The following is a 20992-nucleotide window of genomic DNA, read 5'->3' on the forward strand; positions in this document are numbered from 1 at the left end:
ACTAATGAGCTGGGGATCTGCTGAACCAAGGGTACTAATGAGCTCGGGATCCGCTGAACAGGGGTACTAATGAGCTGGGGATCTCCTGAACCAAGGGTACTAATGAGCTGGGGATCTACTGAACAGGGGTACTAATGAGCTGGGGATCTGCTGAACAGGGGTACTAATGAGCTGGGGATCTGCTGAACCAAGGGTACTAATGAGCTGGGGATCTGCTGAACCAAGGATACTAATGAGCTGGGGATCTGCTGAACCAAGGATACTAATGAGCTGGGGATCTGCTGAACAGGGGTAATAATGAACTGGGGATCTGCTGAACCAAGGGTACTAATGAGCTGAAGATCTGCTGAACAGGGGTACTAATGAGCTGGGGATCTGCTGAACAGGGGTACTAATGAGCTGGGGAATCTGCTGAACAGGTGTAGTAATGAGCTGGGGATCTGCTGAACATGGGTACTAATGAGCTGGGGATCTGCTGAACAGGGGTACTAATGAGCTGGGGATCTGCTGAACATGGGTACTAATGAGCTGGGGATCTGGTGGGGTAATAATTGCCCCCCTTTTAAACAAATAGAAATCCAACTGACCGCCTACCACACTTGTACTGCAGCAGGTCGGCTGTACTTGTACAAAATTTCCTGCAATAGACACAGAGGGGCGTGTGTGTGCCGCAGGCGCGGTCGCATGTTGATTAGACACAGGGGATGCCAATCAGCGAGTCTAGCATATTTTTTAGCACTGATCACTGTAATAATGTCATTGGTCCTCAAAAAGTGTCAAAAGGGTCACTTGTGTCCGGTTTGTCCGCCGTAATGTCGCTAAAAATCGCTAATCACCGCCTTTACTAGTAAAAAAAATAATAAAAATGAATAAAAATGCCATAAAAATATCCCCTAGTTTGTAGACGCGATAACTTTTGCACAAACGAATCAATATAAATTTATTGGGATTTTTTTAACCAAAAATATGTAGCAGAATACATATTGGCCTAAACTGATGAAGAAATTGAATTTTTTTACATTTTTTATTGGACGTGTTTTATAGCATAAAGTAAAAAATATATATTTTTTTCAGAATTGTCGCTCTTTTTTTAGTTTATAGCGCAAAAAATAAAAACTGCAGAGGTGATCAAATACCACCAAATGAAAGCTATATTTGTGGGAAAAAAAGGACATCAATTTTTTTTGGATACAGCATCGCACGACCGCGCAATTGTTCGTTAGAGTAACGCAGTGCCGAATCGCCAAAAATAGCCTGGTCATTAAGGGGGCAAATCCTTCCGGGTCTGAAGTGGTAAAGCTTCAAAAAAGCGTCACAGAAGCATCAAAATCACATCATGTTGTAGCGGTTTAGTGTTTAATACCCACCTGTGATCTCTGGAAGAACTTCCTCATCCATACATGAATCATCACCCATCATAGACATCTCATCTTCTTCAACTTTAACCACGATCAGGCCATCTATCTAATGAAGACACATCATCTTTTCTAAATGTTGTATCTGAAAGCAAATGAATGCCAAGTTTAATTAGAATCTTCATTCTCATCTACCTGATCCTCCTGAGGGATCTCCTGATCTTCCTGTGTGGAGTCCCGGGAATACAGAGGACGGGGACATCTCTCTGGGGGATTTCTCTTACTGGATCCATCTGTAGGAAACACACACACTGACTGAATACATTGTTTCTATGTTTTTATATCAGAGGATGTGTGTATCTAGGGGGATTCTCAATACAAGAAATTAATGTCTCCTGTTACCCGGTGATGTGAGGGGCGGCCGGTTCTCCATCATGACATCCTTATAGAGATCCTTGTGCCCTTCTATATACTCCCACTCCTCCATGGAGAAACAACCTGTGACATCCTGACACCTTATAGAAATCTGAAAAACTAAGGCCATAGATTGGAGGATGTGTGTATCTAGGTGGATCCTCAATACTCTTCTCTCCTTTACAAGAAATGAAAGTCTCCTCCTACCCGGTGATGTGAGGTCTGGCTGGCTCGCCATATTGACATCCATGTGTCCTTCTATATACTCCCACTCGTCTATGGAGATACAACCTGTGACATCCTGACTCCTTATAGAAATCTGAAAAACTATGGCCATAGATTGGAGGATGTTTGTATCTAAGTCGAACCTCGATACTCTTCTCTCCTTTATAAGACATGAAAGTCTCCTCTTACCCGGTGATGTGAGGGACGGCCGCTTCTCCATCATGACGTCCTTGTAGAGGTCCTCGTGTCCTTCTATATACTCCCACTCATCCATGGAGATACAACCTGTGACACCCTGACACCTTATAGGAACCTGACATACTATGGCCATAGATGGGAGGATGTGTGTATCTAATGCCTCGTTTCCACAGAGCGGAACTGTTCAGGTCAGTACAGTTTGGAAGGGTTAGAATGGTCCGGCCTATTCAGGTGACCATTTCCACTGAAAGTTGGACCGCCAGAGCCCATGCGGGGTTTACACCAAATGTCTAGCGTAACGTCACACTACTATTGTGTGACGCCAGTAGCTCCGCTCTAACCGTACCGTACCTTTTCTTATGGCCCTACATCTGAAGGAGGACCAGGAATGGTGCGGTTTGGTTCGGTTGTATGGGCAACTTTCATAATGGAAACACTCAAAATAGCGTACCGTACCGAACCATCCCGAACCGATCCGCTCAGTGGAAACGAGGCATAGGTGGATTCACTCAAGGTAAGCGAAAAGGAGTTTTGATCGCACTCCAGTTTATGAAGATAAAATATCCTATATTAAAAGTGTAAATCCCACAAGACAAGACAATCGAGCCACAGACAGTTGACGCATTTCACGATTCAAGATCGTTTAATCATAACCAGTTACCACCTTGAATCGTGAAACGCGTCGACCGTCTGTGGCTCGATTGTCTTGTCGCATTTACAATCTCAATAAAGGATATTTTATCTTCATCCACTGGAGTGCGGTCAAACCCCCTTTTCCTTTGGGGGCATGGCCTGGATCGTGATGGAATAAGTCGCATGTGGTGAGAGCTCTGTCTACCTAATCTCCGGTACATTCATCCTATTGCCCTGAATCAGTTCCTACCTACTCTCGCTTGTTCCCCGTGCTCTGCTGACCCTCCGGGACACATGTCGACGCCAAAGAAAGCCACGGACGCCAGTTCCCAGCTCGCTAAGTTCCGCCGCCAGGAGCAGACCCAGCAGGCCCGAAGATGGCGCCGGCTCCTCCTCTGAAGCAGAACGCGCGACGGCCGACACAGCCAATATCCCTATGCCAGAGCACTCTCACTTCGAAATAGAGGAAGTCAAGATTGATATCTCCCTTATCAGGCAGGATATGTCTAAACTGCGGGATCGTGTCACCGAGGCGGAGACCCGTATCAGCAACGCCGAAGATATCCTGCATCCCCTGCAGCACTACACGGAGGACCTCAAACATCAGATACAACATCTGTACTCCAAACCTCCTTTTTGTTTACATTGAGTTGATCCAGACCACGGACTGGACTTGCACCTAGTTGTTTGAAGGTTGGGTTGTTCTCACCGGGAGCGGTGTACGTTTCCTTTTAGTGAACCTATCTAGGTGGATCCTCAATACAAGAAATTAAAGTCTCCTCTTACCCCGTAATGTGAGGGGCGGCCGCTTCTCCATCATGACGTCCTTCTAGATACTCCCACTCCTCCATGGAGATACAACCTGTGACATCCTGACACCTTATAGGAACCTGACATACTATGGCCATAGATCGGAGGATGGGTGTATCTAGATGGATCCTCAATACAAGAAATTAATGTCTCCTCTTACCCGGTGATGTGAGGGGCGGCTGGCTCGCCATCATGACGTCCTTCTACAGATCCTTGTGTCCTTCTATATACTCCCACTCCTCCATGGAGATACAACCTGTGACATCCTGACACCTTATAGGAACCTGACATACTATGGCCATAGATCGGAGGATGTGTGTATCTAGGTGGATCCTCAATACAAGAAATTAAAGTCTCTTCTTACCCGGTGATGTGAGGGGCGGCCGTCTCTCCATCATGACGTCCTTGTAGAGATCCTTGTGTCCTTCTATATACTCCCACTCCTCCATGGAGAAATAGACAGTGACATCCTGACACCTTATAGGATCCTGACATACTATGGCCATAGATCGGAGGATGGGTGTATCTAGGTGGATTCTCAATACAAGAAATGAAAGTCTCCTCTTACCCAGTGATGTGAGGGGCGGTCGCTTCTCCATCATGACGTCTTTCTATATATCCTCCCACTCCTCCATGAAGATACAACCTGTGACATCCTGACACCTTAATAGGAACCTGGCATACTATGGCCATAGATCGGAGGATGGGTGTATCTAGGTGGATCCTCAATACAAGAAATTAATGTCTCCTCTTACCCTGTGATGTGAGGGGCGGCCGGCTCGCCATCATGACGTCCTTCTACAGATCCTTGTGTCCTTCTATATACTCCCACTCCTCCATGGAGATACAACCTGTGACACCCTGACACCTTATAGGAACCTGATATACTATGGCTATAGATCGGAGGATGTGTGTATCTAGGGGGATCCTCAATACAAGAAATTAATGTCTCCTGTTACCCGGTGATGTGAGGGGCGGCCGCTTCTTCATCATGACGTCCTTCTACAGATCCTTCTAGATACTCCCACTCCTCTAGGTGGTTTGTAAGATTCACTCTGAAATATATTAAGATTGCAAACATAGTGAGGCTAATTTTACACTTCTAGTGGGAATGGCGGAGAAAATAGGCTCTTGACTCATGTTTTTACTGCCCCCCCATTAGGCTGCAAGGGCAGCTGGAGGGGATTATACACATGCCATGGCTGTGTAGGAAGAACGGTCCCCTGTCGTGCTCGGTGGGCAGTATTACTATTGAACGCAACCCATTCAAGTAAACCAACAAGCCAAATGTGGCGCATTGTGGACATCTAATGCGCGGTTGTGGTGCATTAGATGTCCAAAAAAAAAAAACAGGCGTTCCGGAGGCAGCAGTATCACCGCCTGTCAGCCACGCCTGCACCGCTCTCTGAAAAGCAATCCACCACTGATCTCCCTTTGGAGACCAACGCAGGTGTAAACAAGCGTATCTTTAAAACATATTTTCCATGGCATTGTAGTAGCAGATGTCAGGTTCTGTTCTATGCAGATGTCTGCAATAAAGGAAGCCTTTTCTCTGTTACTGAGTTATCTCTAGAGAATGCAGCATGATAATAAAATAATGTGTAAACACAGAATTATTACCTCCTCCTCACTGGACACACATTCTACAGCCTCACATCAAATCAGGGAGTTTCTCCAACTAAAAATATTGCAGGTATCTCCTCCTTTGGTCTACAACAAAATGGCTGCCGCCCCTCCTGCAGTGAGGACAACCTCTTGGCAATCAAAGTATGTTATTACATGTGAATAACAAACACACGGGATAGCAAGGGCGTCTTATGAACCACAGAAATTCATTGATATCTTTTGTAAGAGGAAACTGGGCGATGTACTGCAACTGCTGCGGGAAGGCGTCACCATGGCAACCCGGAAGCAGCTAGGAGGACTTGGAACGCCCACAAAGGAAAAACAGATTCCACAGGGCGGAAGTAGGAGGAGTGTTGTTAGTGCTGGGAAGAACAATGTTATAATAAGCATAATAATAATAATAATTTATATTATTATTTTATCGAATTACATAAAAAAAAATTAGTTTTATAATAAAAAAAATCAGTAATAAAAATAACAATTGTATTCGTTTTTTACATTGTTTATTAATAATAATATTAATAATAATAATAATTATTATTATTTTATTGAGTTAAAAATTAATAATTTCGTTTTAAACAAAAAATATTCAGTAATTAAAATACCAATTATATTAGTTTTTTTACATTCTTTAATAATAATAATAATTATTATTATTATTTTTATTTTATTGAATTAAAAAAAATTAGTTTTAAATTAAAAATATTAAGTAATTAAAATACCAATGATATTAGTTGTTTACATTCTTTAATATTAATAATAATAATAATAATTATTATTATTTTATTGAGTTAAAAATTAATAATTTCGTTTTAAACAAAAAATATTCAGTAATTAAAATACCAATTATATTAGTTTTTTTACATTCTTTAATAATAATAATAATTATTATTATTATTTTTATTTTATTGAATTAAAAAAAATTAGTTTTAAATTAAAAATATTAAGTAATTAAAATACCAATGATATTAGTTGTTTACATTCTTTAATATTAATAATAATAATAATAATTATTATTATTTTATTGAGTTAAAAATTAATAATTTCGTTTTAAACAAAAAATATTCAGTAATTAAAATACCAATTATATTAGTTTTTTTACATTCTTTAATAATAATAATAATAATTATTATTATTATTTTTATTTTATTGAATTAAAAAAAAATTAGTTTTAAAATAAAAATATTAAGTAATTAAAATACCAATGATATTAGTTGTTTTCATTCTTTAATATTAATAATAATAATAATTATTATTATTTTATTGAGTTAAAAATTAATAATTTCGTTTTAAACAAAAAATATTCAGTAATTAAAATACCAATTATATTAGTTTTTTTACATTCTTTAATAATAATAATAATTATTATTATTATTTTTATTTTATTGAATTAAAAAAAATTAGTTTTAAATTAAAAATATTAAGTAATTAAAATACCAATGATATTAGTTGTTTACATTCTTTAATATTAATAATAATAATAATAATAATTATTATTATTTTATTGAAATAAATAAAAAATAATTTAGTTTTATAATAAAAATATTCAGTAATAAAAATAGCAATTAATTTATATATTTTTTTACATTTAATAATAATAATAATTATTATTATTTTTATTATTTTATTTTAATAAATAAAAAAAAATAATTTTGAATAAAAACATTTAGCAATAAAAATATTAATTATATTCGTTTTTTAGTAGGGCAGTGGATGGTGTCTTTATTTTCTGTTTATTATTATTATTAATATTTATTTAATTTTATTATTATTTGTTTTTTTTACATTTCTTTACAATCTCTTTATGAGTCCCATGGGGAGGGGGGGGGGGGGATATTAGGCATATTAATATTAACCATATTAAATACAGTTTATTATGCTTCATTTATAAACGGACAAAGAAGCGATCAGTACCAATCACTCACTATGTTCATTCACAAAAGGAAGGGGCCGATAAATGACATATTTACTGGCCATTTACCTGCATCCCATCCTGAAATAATGGGGACAGGGCCTAGGAGAGCACACAAGGGGTCTTTAGGAGCAGAATAAAGAGGGACAGGGGAGGCATGGGGGAGGAGGAGAAGCAGATTGGTTTCACCAGATTAGGGTGTGCCCAGGCACACCTGGCACACCCCCTGCACACACCTAGGATTTGCACACTGGAGAGAGTTGTACATTTCTCATTACAAGCTTCAAACAATCGATCTTTGTCAGCCGATCACCAGATAGAGGATGATGTTCTGCACACACTCATCGTACATATCGCTATCTGTCGCTGCACACATCACACAATGAACCTCTTAAAAGTGGAGCCTGGAGATTTAATGACAGCAGACAGTCCATCATCCGCATACCACAATATTCTTATAGCTGATCATTCTAACACGCCTGATCAGTACAATGATTTCCCTTATAACGGTCACATTAAATATTGTGTGAATGCCTGTGATCTGTCTGTATAGGAACACAGGTCTCTGTGGTCATTTCACAAGTCCCATCCCCCAAACAGTTAGAAAACACCCCCTAGGCTAACACTTAACCCTTTGATCACCCCTAGGGTAACCCCTTCCCTGCCAGTGTCATTATTACAGTGACAGTGCATATGTATAGCACTGATTACTGTAGTAATGTCACTGGTCCCCCCCAAAAGTGTCAAAAATGTCAGTTAGGGGTCCGATCTGTCCGCCGCAATGTCGCAGTCCCGCCAAAAATCGCAGATCGCCGCCATTACTAGTAAAAAAAAAAAAATAAAATAAATAAAAATTACATAAATCTTTCCCCTAGTTTGTAGACGCAATAATTTTAGCGCAAACTAGGGATTGTCTGATATTGTTTTTTCATTGCCGATACCGATATTTTGGTCATCACGTATGGGTATCGGCTGATATGGGCCGATATTTTCGTACATTTAAAAGAAAATTTTTTTTTTACTTGGCAGGTACTCTTGTGGAGGGATCTGGGGGTCTAAAAGACCCCAAACCCCTCCTCTGGACTTAACAGCATTCAAAACGCCAAGTTTGGCTGTTTTGAATGCTGTCATTTTTTTTTAATTTGGCGCCGAGTACCAGGAAGTGATGACATCACTTCTGGGTTTTACATGGAGACCCGATCAAAGCCAAATGCGACTTCGAACGGGTCTTCGGCGATCGTGCAGGCTGGTTGCCCCGGTCTCCGGGGGGGGGGGGGAAGTCCCCTCCCGCTCCTTATAATAAAAGGTACATAAAAGGTAATGCGTTTCGTGCTAAAGTCAGCGCTTACTTTTCCTTTTATGTTCCTGTCTGAGTACGAAACGCGTTACCTTTTATGTTCCTTCTCTTATCACGAAACGCGTTACCGTTTATGTTCCTTCTATTATCACAAACGCGTTACCTTTTATGTTCCTGTCATACTGGTGATTTTAATGCTTCAATAAAGTTACCAAGGAGTGCAGCAATATCCTGGATTTTTGCTTCTCTCTGAATCTCATAAATGAACTGTGCAGCCCCCTGGGTTCCTGTTCACAACATGTGGGAGTTGCTCACTCACCTAGAGCGCCATTTCTTTGGCTTTACTGACCCGTTGTTACCCCAACACTTAATATTCCTGACTTGTGTCTGCTGTACTATGTACTTGTATGAGAAAGTCTCTTTCTCTCTTTGTATCTCTTCCTTTATGTGAAATCCCTGGTGTTCCTGCCAGTCCCCCTGCTTTCCCATTAAAAACTGACCACACTAAGCAAAAGAGCACGTGGTGGTCAGTTCTCTAGCTATGCTGGGAACCCCGCCTGCTCTCCTCCAATGATCAGACTTGTCCTGACACACCCCGCTGCTTAGCCTTTAACTGGGACACTCAGTGTGCTGCTGCTTCTCCTCCCCCAGCTCTTATTCAGCTGAGAACAAAGGGAATGTGATCACTGTTTAAAAGGGAAAAAGGTGTTTATAATGTTATGTATTTTACATGGAGACCCGATCGGAGCCGAATGCAGCTGGTCGCCTGGATCTCCCGGTGGGCCGCGAGAGGCTTCTCAGCCTCTTCGGTTGTCATTACAAGACAGCCGACTGTCGGCTATGGACACCGGTACCGTGGTGATACCTCTAGCTGCACCCATCACTCCGGTACAGCACTTTCCCGAAATATCGGCAATATCGGTAACCTCAGGGGCCAATTCTGATATATCGGGGAAAGTGCATATTGGCTCCCGATATATCGGCATTGCCGATAATCGGTCGATCCCTGGTGTATATATATATATATATATACATACACAATATATATATACACTGTATGTGTGATGAGCAGAATGTGATACAAAGTACATTAAATATGACATGTTTCCATCATCTGACACCTTTGTATCTCTAACAATCTCTCCCATCACATCACACAAGGATCTGATGTCTCCGGTGACCGGCTGATGTTTTTGTTCCAGGCTCCTTCTACTCAGCTATAGACGAGCAGATTTGTGTATTGGAGGGAAATGTTTCCTGATCTTCACTCCTCACTCATGTAATGTGAAGATGATTGTAGTGGGAGATGTGAGAAGATTGTTTTCTGATGGGAATGTGTGTAGAAAAGCAGGTAGAAGGAAGAATGGGACACACATTTAGGAGGTTGGAGGTGTTTGCAGCCTCTGTGTTCAGCCTCCTCAGCAGATCATGAGAGCGGTAAGTGAGAGATCGATAAGTGACAGTCCAGTGAGCAGATCGGGTCCCCGATAAAGATCGGCCATCCTTCCATTTCATATTAAAATCGTTTTTTCTCTCTGCCAGGGAAACACAAGAAGAGAGAGAAGATTCCCTAACACTGGAATGAGAGTCAGTGGGCGTGTCTAAGGAGTAACCAATAGCAGTGCAGAAGGCAAGTTCTATATCAACCAATAGTAGTGCAGAACGTCTGTATATAAGGCAGAGTGCCATCCCAGCATTATATTTCTATTCTCTATTTTAGAAACTCGCTGAGAATCATGACGGAGACTGAGAGCGCCCCATCCGCCGCTCCTCCAGCGGAGCCCGCCGCCAAGAAGAAGGCGACTAAGAAGGCAGCAGCAGGAGGAGGGAAGAAAGGCAGCAAGAAGCCGTCTGGTCCCAGCGTGTCCGAGCTCATCGTCACAGCCGTGGCCGCTTCCAAGGAGCGCAGCGGGGTCTCCCTGGCCGCCCTCAAGAAGCTCCTGGCCGCCGGAGGATACGATGTGGAGAAGAACAACAGCCGCCTGAAGAGCGCCGTCAGGGCGCTGGTGACCAAGGAGAGCCTCGTCCAGGTGAAAGGACATGGAGCCTCCGGATCCTTCAAGATCAACAAGAAGCAGCAAGAGGGCGACAAGGCCAAGAAAACCGCCAAGAAGAAGCCATTGGCTGCGGCTAATAAGCCGGCCAAATCCCCCAAGAAACCGGCGGCCAAATCACCCAAGAAGCCGGCTAAGTCCCCTAAGAAGAAGGCGGCCAAGAGCCCCAAGAAACCGGCAAAGGCTGCAGCTGCCAAGAAGGCGGCAAAGAGCCCCAAGAAGCCCAAAGCTGCAGCCAAGCCGAAAAAAGCCGCCAAGAGTCCGGCTAAGAAGGCGGCCAAAGCCAAGACAGCGGCCAAGCCCAAGAAGGCCGCTCCGAAGAAGAAATAAATCCGAGCAGCCGGAGATCTCCTTCATCTACAACCCCCAAAGACTCTTCTCAGAGCCACCTACCGCCTTCTAACAGAGCTACAGCTACCTATCTACACCCCGCCTCCTCCTAACAGAGCTACACCTACCTACCTACACCCCTCCTCCTAACAGAGCCACACCTACCTACCTACACCCACCTCCTCCTAACAGAGCCACACCTACCTACCTACACCCACCTCCTCCTAACAGAGCTACACCTACCTACACCCACCTCCTCCTAACAGAGCCACACCTACCTACCTACACCCACCTCCTCCTAACAGAGCCACACCTACCTACCTACACCCACCTCCTCCTAACAGAGCCACACCTACCTACCTACACCCACCTCCTCCTAACAGAGCTACACCTACCTACACCCACCTCCTCCTAACAGAGCCACACCTACCTACCTACACCCACCTCCTCCTAACAGAGCCACACCTACCTACACCCACCTCCTCCTAACAGAGCTACACCTACCTACCTACACCCACCTCCTCCTAACAGAGCTACACCCACCTCCTCCTAACAGAGCTACACCTACCTACCTACACCCACCTCCTCCTAACAGAGCTACACCTACCTACCTACACCCACCTCCTCCTAACAGAGCTACACCTACCTACCTACACCCCACCTCCTCCTAACAGAGCTACACCTACCTACCTACACCTCCTCATAACAGAGCTACACCTACCTACCTACACCCACCTCCTCCTAACAGAGCCACACCTACCTACCTACACTCTACTCCTCCTAACAGAGCTACACCTACCTACCTACACCCCACCTCCTCCTAACAGAGCTACACCTACCTACCTACACCCACCTCCTCCTAACAGAGCTACACCTACCTACCTACACCCACCGCCTCCTAACAGAGCCACACCTACCTACCTACACCCACCTCCTCACAGCCACACCTACCTACACCCACCTCCTAACAGAGCCACACCTACCTACCTACACCCACCTCCTCCTAACAGAGCTACACCTACCTACCTACACCCCGCCTCCTCCTAACAGAGCCACACCTACCTACCTACACCCACCTCCTCCTAACAGAGCTACACCTACCTACCTACACCCACCTCCTCCTAACAGAGCCACACCTACCTACCTACACCCACCTCTTCCTAACAGAGCTACACCTACCTACCTACACCCACCTCCTCCTAACAGAGCCACACCTACCTACCTACACCCACCTCCTCCTAACAGAGCCACACCTACCTACCTACACCCACCTCCTTCTAACAGAGCCACACCTACTTACCTACACCCACCTCCTCCCAACAGGGCCACACCTACCTACCTACACCCACCTCCTCCTAACAGAGCCACACCTACCTACACCCCGCCTCCTCCTAACAGAGCTACACCTACCTACCTACACCCCGCCTCCTCCTAACAGAGCCACACCTACCTACCTACACCCACCTCCTCCTAACAGAGCCACACCTACCTACACCCACCTCTTCCTAACAGAGCTACACCTACCTACCTACACCCACCTCCTCCTAACAGAGCCACACCTACCTACCTACACCCACCTCCTCCTAACAGAGCCACACCTACCTACCTACACCCACCTCCTCCTAACAGAGCTACACCTACCTACTTACACCCCGCCTCCTCCTAACAGAGCTACACCTACCTACTTATACCCACCTCCTCCCAACAGAGCCACACCCACCTACCTACACCCACCTCCTCCTAACAGAGCCACACCTACCTACCTACACCCACCTCCTCCTAACAGAGCCACACCTACCTACCTACACCCACCTCCTCCTAACAGCCACACCTACCTACCTACACCCACCTCCTCCTAACAGAGCTACACCTACCTACACCCACCTCCTCCCAACAGAGCCACACCCACCTACCTACACCCACCTCCTCCTAACAGAGCTACACCTAAGCTGCATCTGAGAAGAGGCCGGTTCCACGCCCCACTGGAGACTCTCTTCCTCTGGCCAGCCCCCACTGAGCTGCCCCTGCTGGCCAAGTCAGGAAACTGGATTTGGCCGATGAGTAGAGAGGAGCTTCAGCCTGGAATGGGGGTCAGGAGGAGGCCGGAGAGAGTGGAAGGGTTGACCGAGTCGCTGCACCATGGGCCTCTGGTTTGTACTTGCCCCCTGGGCTGAAAATTGCCAGTAGATTAGATAACTGATCAGCTGTCAGAGACACTACTGGGGGGTCCTATGCACTCCTCCAGTGATGGGAATGGCCTCACTATTTCCCAAAGGAGGGGAGGGGCTGGGATCAGGGATTAGGAGTCACTCTTTTCAGACATTGCAAACAGAGGACATTCCAGGGTCGGGGGAACAGTTTTTTGGTGTGCAGCACAAGGTGATGGCGGAATGTACAGCACTGCCACCTTGTGGTATGTAGTGGAAACAGCTCTTTGGTGTGTGGCACATGGACAGCACTTCTACCTTGTGGTATGTAGTGGGAACAGCTCTTTGGTGTGTGGCACATGGACAGCACTGCCACCTTGTGGTATATAGTGGGAACAGTTCTTTGCTGTGCAGCACAAGGTGATGGTGAAATGTACAGCACTGCCACCTTGTGGTATATAGTGGGAACAGCTCTTTTGTGTGCACACATGGACAGCCCTGCCACCTTGTGGTATGTAGTGGGAACAGCTCTTTGGTGTGTGGCACATGGACAGCACTGCCACCTTGTGGTATGTAGTGGGAACAGCTCTTTGGTGTGCAGCACAAGGTGATGGCGGAATGTACAGCACTGCCACCTTGTGGTATATAGTGGGAACAGCTCTTATGTGTGCACACATGGACAGCCCTGCCACCTTGTGGTATGTAGTGGCAACAGCTCTTTGGTGTGTGGCGCATGGACAGCACTGCCACCTTGTGGTATGTAGTGGGAACAGCTCTTTGGTGTGTGGCACATGGACAGCACTGCCACCTTGTGGTATGTAGTGGGAACAGTTCTTTGCTGTGCAGCACAAGGTGATGGCGAAATGTACAGCACTGCCACCTTGTGGTATATAGTGGGAACAGCTCTTTTGTGTGCACACATGGACAGCCCTGCCACCTTGTGGTATGTAGTGGGAACAGCTCTTTGGTGTGTGGCGCATGGACAGCACTGCTACCTTGTGGTATGTAGTGGGAACAGCTCTTTGGTGTGCGGCACTTGGACAGCACTTCTACCTTGTGGTATGTAGTGGGAACAGCTCTTTGGTGTGTGGCACATGGACAGCACTGCTACCTTGTGGTATGTAGTGGGAACAGCTCTTTGGTGTGCGGCACTTGGACAGCACTTCTACCTTGTGGTATGTAGTGGGAACAGCTCTTTGGTGTGTGGCACATGGACAGCACTGCCACCTTGTGGTATGTAGTGGGAACAGTTCTTTGGTGTGCAGCACAAGGTGATGGCGGAATGTACAGCACTGCCACCTTGTGGTATATAGTGGGAACAGCTCTTTTGTGTGCACACATGGACAGCCCTGCCACCTTGTGGTATGTAGTGGGAACAGCTCTTTGGTGTGTGGCGCATGGTCAGCACTGCCACCTTGTGGTATGTAGTGGGAACAGCTCTTTGGTGTGCGGCACTTGGACAGCACTTCTACCTTGTGGTATGTAGTGGGAACAGCTCTTTGGTGTGTGGCGCATGGACAGCACTGCCACCTTGTGGTATATAGTGGGAACAGCTCTTTTGTGTGCACACATGGACAGCCCTGCCACCTTGTGGTATGTAGTGGGAACAGCTCTTTGGTGTGTGGCGCATGGACAGCACTGCCACCTTGTGGTATGTAGTGGGAACAGCTCTTTGGTGTGCAGCACAAGGTGATGGCGGAATGTACAGCACTGCCACCTTGTGGTATATAGTGGGAACAGCTCTTTTGTGTGCACACATGGACAGCCCTGCCACCTTGTGGTATGTAGTGGGAACAGCTCTTTGGTGTGTGGCGCATGGTCAGCACTGCCACCTTGTGGTATGTAGTGGGAACAGCTCTTTGGTGTGCGGCACTTGGACAGCACTTCTACCTTGTGGTATGTAGTGGGAACAGCTCTTTGGTGTGTGGCGCATGGACAGCACTGCCACCTTGTGGTATATAGTGGGAACAGCTATTTTGTGTGCACACATGGACAGCCCTGCCACCTTGTGGTATGTAGTGGGAACAGCTCTTTGGTGTGTGGCGCATGGACAGCACTGCCACCTTGTGGAATGTAGTGGGAACAGCTCTTTGGTGTGCAGCACATGGTGATGGCGGAATGTACAGCACTGCCACCTTGTGGTATATAGTGGGAACAGCTCTTATGTGTGCACACATGGACAGCCCTGCCACCTTGTGGTATGTAGTGGCAACAGCTCTTTGGTGTGTGTCGCATGGACAGCACTGCCACCTTGTGGTATGTAGTGGGAACAGCTCTTTGGTGTGTGGCACATGGACAGCACTGCCACCTTGTGGTATGTAGTGGGAACAGTTCTTTGGTGTGCAGCACAAGGTGATGGCGGAATGTACAGCACTGCCACCTTGTGGTATATAGTGGGAAAAGCTCTTTTGTGTGCACACATGGACAGCCCTGCCACCCTGTGGTATGTAGTGGGAACAGCTCTTTGGTGTGTGGCGCATGGTCAGCACTGCCACCTTGTGGTATGTAGTGGCAACAGCTCTTTGGTGTGTGGCGCATGGACAGCACTGCCACCTTGTGGTATGTAGTGGGAACAGCTCTTTGGTGTGTGGCACATGGACAGCACTGCCACCTTGTGGTATGTAGTGGGAACAGTTCTTTGCTGTGCAGCACAAGGTGATGGCGAAATGTACAGCACTGCCACCTTGTGGTATATAGTGGGAACAGCTCTTTTGTGTGCACACATGGACAGCCCTGCCACCTTGTGGTATGTAGTGGGAACAGCTCTTTGGTGTGTGGCGCATGGACAGCACTGCTACCTTGTGGTATGTAGTGGGAACAGCTCTTTGGTGTGCGGCACTTGGACAGCACTTCTACCTTGTGGTATGTAGTGGGAACAGCTCTTTGGTGTGTGGCACATGGACAGCACTTCTACCTTGTGGTATGTAGTGGGAACAGCTCTTTGGTGTGTGGCACATGGACAGCACTGCCACCTTGTGGTATGTAGTGGGAACAGTTCTTTGGTGTGCAGCACAAGGTGATGGCGGAATGTACGGCACTGCCACCTTGTGGTATATAGTGGGAACAGCTCTTGTGTGTGCACACATGGACAGCCCTGCCACCTTGTGGTATGTAGTGGCAACAGCTCTTTGGTGTGTGGCACATGGACAGCACTGCCACCTTGTGGTATGTAGTGGGAACAGTTCTTTGGTGTGCAGCACAAGGTGATGGCGGAGTGTACAGCACTGCCACCTTAGCACAGAGATCTCACCCATGTTTTCCCTAGAGATATGATACTGTTCTTGAAAGGTTTTTTTCTCAAGTCGTTTTCCAGAGCAGCATCTGAGCGATAGGGCTCCTCCCACCTAAAACAGGAAAAACATCATCCACCATTTTAAAAAGTCATCACATACCTCAGTGCCTCGTTTCTTGTGTTTCCTCTGGATCAACAGGCGCTACAAGCAGTTTGTTATTTTTCTTCTAGGCTCTGTGCTAGATTGCCTACACAAGCCTCTAGGAAGGTAAGGCACCTTCAGGACAGGGGCGACTGGAGGACCCCGCTTGGGGTTACTCCCTCTTTTTTGCCTGAGTTTTCACTCCCACTGGGGGGGTAAGCAACCATCCCCCCATCTGCAAGCATCTAATCGATAGAGCCCTGAGTGTCTCTCCGTCATTGTTGCAGGGCCAGGAGGCAGAGGGGTGCTTGCTCTTTATCCCCCCGGCACTGGCTCCCACCACCTGCTGTGTTCGGTCTGGAGCACAGAGTGGACCAAGATGACAGTGTCTTGCTCGTGGGACGTGGTGACAACATCACTTCCGACCAGCGCCATTCTTCGTGGAGGTATTTCTGAGAGAGTGAGAGCAAGAATGGGTAAGGATACTAGGGATGGGCAGGGGGAGAAGGGAGAGTGGTGGGCTGTGTGAGAGAGGTAAGAGTCCTGGGGTGCCGTATACAGTATTAATGGAGAAGCTGAGGCGATACCATAATGGCAACTGTGAAATGAGAGGGCAGGTGGTGATAACATGTGAGGGGGAGATCATAGGGCTGCCAGCAATGAATGAGAAGGAGGAAATAGAGTGTGAGGACTAAAAGTAGAGAAATACAGAGAGAAGAATGTAGAAATAAGGGGACTGTCTGTGCAATGGGAGATTACGGAGGGTGCCTGTGAGTGGAGAGGTGGGTATAGAGGCAGTAGAAGGGATATGAGGAGAGTTGGGTATAGGTGTAATAGAAGGAATATATGGAGACATGGGTATAGGGGCGGTAGCAGAGGCGTAACCAGAACCTTCAGGGCCCCGGTGCAAGAAACCATGAAGTTCCCCCCGAACCCCTTCCCTTCAAGCCTAGACACTTCCCACTGATCCTGGGGCCCTTTACTCTCGTTGCGGGGCCCTTTATTACAGTCCCGCAGCGGGACCCTTTCACAGGTTCTGCAGTAGGCCCCCTTCCTGACATCTTGGGGCCTCCCCATGGTGGTGGAATGCCAGGGCCCAGTCGCAAGTGTGACCTTTGCGATCCTGGAAGTTCACCCACTGGTGTCAGTAGTTTTTATTTTTTGGTATTTTAATTGTATTATTTTTTATCATTTTATTTTTTACAATGTCACTGACTATGACTCTGTCCATTCAGAAAAAGAAGGAGCTGGTAAATTACATATTCACCGACCCCTTCCTGGTTCTCTATTGTGACACATCCCCTGCAGCAGCCGGTAGGAGAGGAGAGGGAGCAGCACAGTGGGGGGGGGGGGGGACACAGCACAGTGGGGGGGGGGGGGACCCAGGGGAGCACACAGGGGCCCAGAGACAGCAGAACACAAGTGAACTGGATAGGAGGAGTGGCGGGGCAGCACAATGGGGGGGGGGGGCAGCACAGTTGGGGTGGGGACCAGGGGAGCACACAGGGGCCCAGAGACAGCAGAACACAAGTGAACTGGATAGGAGGAGTGGAAGGGGCATACAGAGGAACCAATCTCCTCCATTTTCCTCCTGCAGCTACAGGAGGAAAAAGGAGGACAGTGATTTCTCTACATGCTGCCCCCGCTCGCCCCTCCTATCCAGCTGTACAGTGGAGCCGCACAGGCCCCCAGGAGCATGGGGCCCAGTTGCAATTGCAACCCCTGCAACCCCTGTAGTTACACCCCTGGGCAGTAGAAGGGATATGTGGAGTAGAAGGGATATGTGGAGAGGTGGGTATAGGGGTAGTAGAAGGGGGTATGAGGAAAGGTGGGTATAGGGGTAGTAGAAGGAACATGTGGAGAAGTGGGTAAGGGGTAGTAGAAGGGATATGTGGAGAGGTGGATATAGGGGTAGTAGAAGGGGTATGAGGAAAGGTGGGTATAGGAGTAGTAGAAGGGGTATGAGGAAAGGTCGGTATAGGGGTAGTAGAAGGGGTATGTGAAGAGGAGGGGGTGGGTAACAGGGATGGTAAAATGGGTATGTGGACAGGAGAGGTGGGTCTAAGGGTAGAAGTGTTAGGGCGGTGGAGCACTTCAGAATTCTCTGCCTTTAGGTTCCTGAGATGTAAATCTGGTGCTGTACGCTCCTTGAGGTCAAGGATTGATGTGAATGTACAACATACAGTATATGTAAAGCGCTGCATAAATTGCAGGCTCTATATACTGTAAATACCAATAATAAAAAATATAAAAAAAATATAACCAATGAGGAATTAAAAAGGTGAAATCACCAGCTGTAAAGAAGGAAGAAGCGACAAGGATGCACTGGCCAAGTGAATACAGTGGTTTGGGGGCAGTTGCCCAGATACTGTTAATTTGCCCTGAATTGGAAAATTGACTGTGTCCACTAAACTGTCACTGCAGCTTGATGAATTAGACCCAGCCTGAAAAATTCCAACTTCTGAGTGAAGCACAAATAGTGATTTTCACATTCTGGGCCAGATGGAAGAAAACTTTGCAACTGGTCAAGAGAAACATAAAAAAAAAAAAGTGTGTAATAGTATGGACTAGGTATACTTGTTCAAAATGACACTCAATCCTAGTGGATTGCCTGCTGCCATCGGAAGAGGAACCTCTTGTGACATCACTGGCCAGACTTCAAGAAGAAGAGTTTGTATATAGGGTTTAAAAAAAAATAAAAATTATATAATAATTGTATAATAATATTCAGCTTCACATATATGAGCCGACAGTCTCTCGGACAATTCATTTTAGGCTGGATTAGGTGACAAGTTTATGCCTACAGGATCAGGCTCGCATCTCGGATGGGAATGCTCACCAGACATGTTTGATAACCTGTTCCGATAGCTATCCTTCTCACCTCGCTCTCTGAAATATCTAAAAGTAGGACCAAGCGGGCACTTCCTGGCTCATCTTTTAGAAATTCAGAGTGACATTTACACTGGGCCCGGATAATACACCCATGGGTTGCCCAGACTATTGAGGGCTGATCTGAAACAACCAGCAGCTAAGGCCTAAACTAAAGCCCCGTACACACGTACTGATCGTCGGCCGAACGATCGCCCGTCTTTTGTCCAGGGCTGTCGTGTCTGTTGAAAACTGCAAAAGACTGCACACGAATATTGTCGGCCAACAACAGCCGACTGCAGAAGTGATGTCATGTGATGGTTGACTTTCCTTGTCTTTTTTTCTTTTCTGAGCATGCCCAGTCTTTCAAATCTGCTGTCTGTCGGCCGAAATCTGTACTGACTGGCGAACAATCGGCTGTTCTGGTGTTGGCCAACAAAAATTTTAATGCCTGCAAGACAGATTCTGTTCGGCCGAAAATGCGATGTCGGCTGTCGGAACCATCATACTAACAAGCTTACAATCGGCCGATCGGTCGTCGGCCAAATATTTTCGGCCGACAATCGGTACATGTGTACGGGGCTTAAGTTCGTTCCAAGCATAAATTTAGTACAAAAGACAACCTGTTTCAGGAGCCTACCTACCATCTGAATGGCCCACAGGGGGTATCCAACATACCACTGACATTAAAATACATTAAGAATTGTCATCCATCTTCACCTCGAGGCTTCAGCTCCATCTTTCCACTCCCCTAAAGCAGGCGGAAATTGGACGGTCATTTAATTGCTGAACTAGGAAGATGAATCAGGTGTGTCATTGACTGGCTGTACATATGCTGCCATGAGTATGTGGAGTGTTTGTATATTGGGGGGGTATTTCTTGCCTATTATCTTGTATATGATGGTGGCGATATGTGCTTTTTAGTATGGTAATTTTTGTTTTTATTTATATTATAGATTGTGCCTTAGATCACACTGGCCTTAAAAGCAGACGTTTGAGAGGCGTTAAAAATACCCCTCAAAGGCCTATGCACAAGATACAATAGACAGCACACTATCAAAACCTGAAGCGTTCACGTCATGTTGCTTCAAAATTGAAGCCTCATGTTGAGTCATGAGGCAATTAAAGCCTTTTATTTCCTCCCATTCAAGTCTATGGTAACGCTTCGCAAATGCTCTGGCAGGCAGTTGCGGGGCGTTAGGATTAGTTCATTTACTATAATGGAATAGGCGTTTGTGGAGAAGTTTTAACGCGCCTTAATGCTCATCAAATGCTTTAAAACTGCCCATGGGGCATTTGGGGGTCATTTTTAACTCGTCATTAACGCTTGTAAAATGCCTGTATAACGCCCATACTAAAGCTCATTAACGCGAGTCTAACGCACATACTAACGCTATACCTTTGTTAAGCGATCGAAGTGTAGTCAAGTGTGATCAAGCCCTAATTGTGACCACTATACTGAGATCAATGGAATTGCAGGGGTGTTTTTTAGCCATTTCACTACCACTCCTAAGGACGAAGTGAAGCTATCTATGAAAACGTTGACCTGTGAAACGGAACACTCAGTACAATGCATGCATAAAAGTGTTTTTTGTAGTGGGTCAAAAAAAAAAATAAAAAAATTGTACTGTTTATCATATGTGATCCTTTTAAATATTTATATGATGCGAGTAATAAACCTGGAAGTTTTTTTATTTTCATGTGTGTGGAATTTATGTCCTTGAGGATGACGGCACTCCAAGGTGTCAT

At 45.9% G+C, this 20992-nt stretch overlaps 4 protein-coding genes across 4 annotated transcripts in view; 2 read left to right on the forward strand and 2 right to left on the reverse strand.

The window, feature by feature from the left end:
* The window catches only part of LOC309563387 (uncharacterized protein), a 31016-nt gene extending 26813 nt beyond the window's left edge, over positions 1–4203 (reverse strand). The window contains exons 1-3 of the mRNA XM_082267781.1: positions 4000–4203; positions 1551–1648; positions 1368–1464 (exon numbers count right to left, since the gene is read on the reverse strand). Coding sequence (XP_082123907.1) covers positions 1368–1464; positions 1551–1648; positions 4000–4141 — 337 coding nt within the window. The 5' untranslated portion in view covers positions 4142–4203. The remainder of the gene's footprint in view (positions 1–1367; positions 1465–1550; positions 1649–3999) is intronic.
* Positions 1–5274, reverse strand: part of LOC309563386 (uncharacterized protein) — a 148200-nt gene extending 142926 nt beyond the window's left edge. Inside the window, exon 1 of the mRNA XM_082267780.1 lies at positions 5256–5274. The gene's annotated coding sequence lies outside the window, so the exon portion shown is untranslated. The remainder of the gene's footprint in view (positions 1–5255) is intronic.
* The window catches only part of LOC309564368 (uncharacterized protein), a 770106-nt gene that overhangs the window by 551871 nt on the left and 197243 nt on the right, over positions 1–20992 (forward strand). The gene's annotated exons all lie outside the window — the stretch shown is intronic.
* LOC309562885 (histone H1.01-like) lies at positions 10207–10854 on the forward strand (the record flags this gene model as incomplete). Its single annotated transcript, XM_082267205.1, has 1 exon — positions 10207–10854. The coding sequence occupies one exon, from the start codon at positions 10207–10209 to the stop codon at positions 10852–10854; it is 648 nt and encodes a 215-aa protein (XP_082123331.1).

Source organism: Pelophylax lessonae (genome assembly GCF_965119305.1).
Source record: "Pelophylax lessonae genome assembly, chromosome: 9".
NCBI classification, from domain to species: domain Eukaryota; kingdom Metazoa; phylum Chordata; class Amphibia; order Anura; family Ranidae; genus Pelophylax; species Pelophylax lessonae.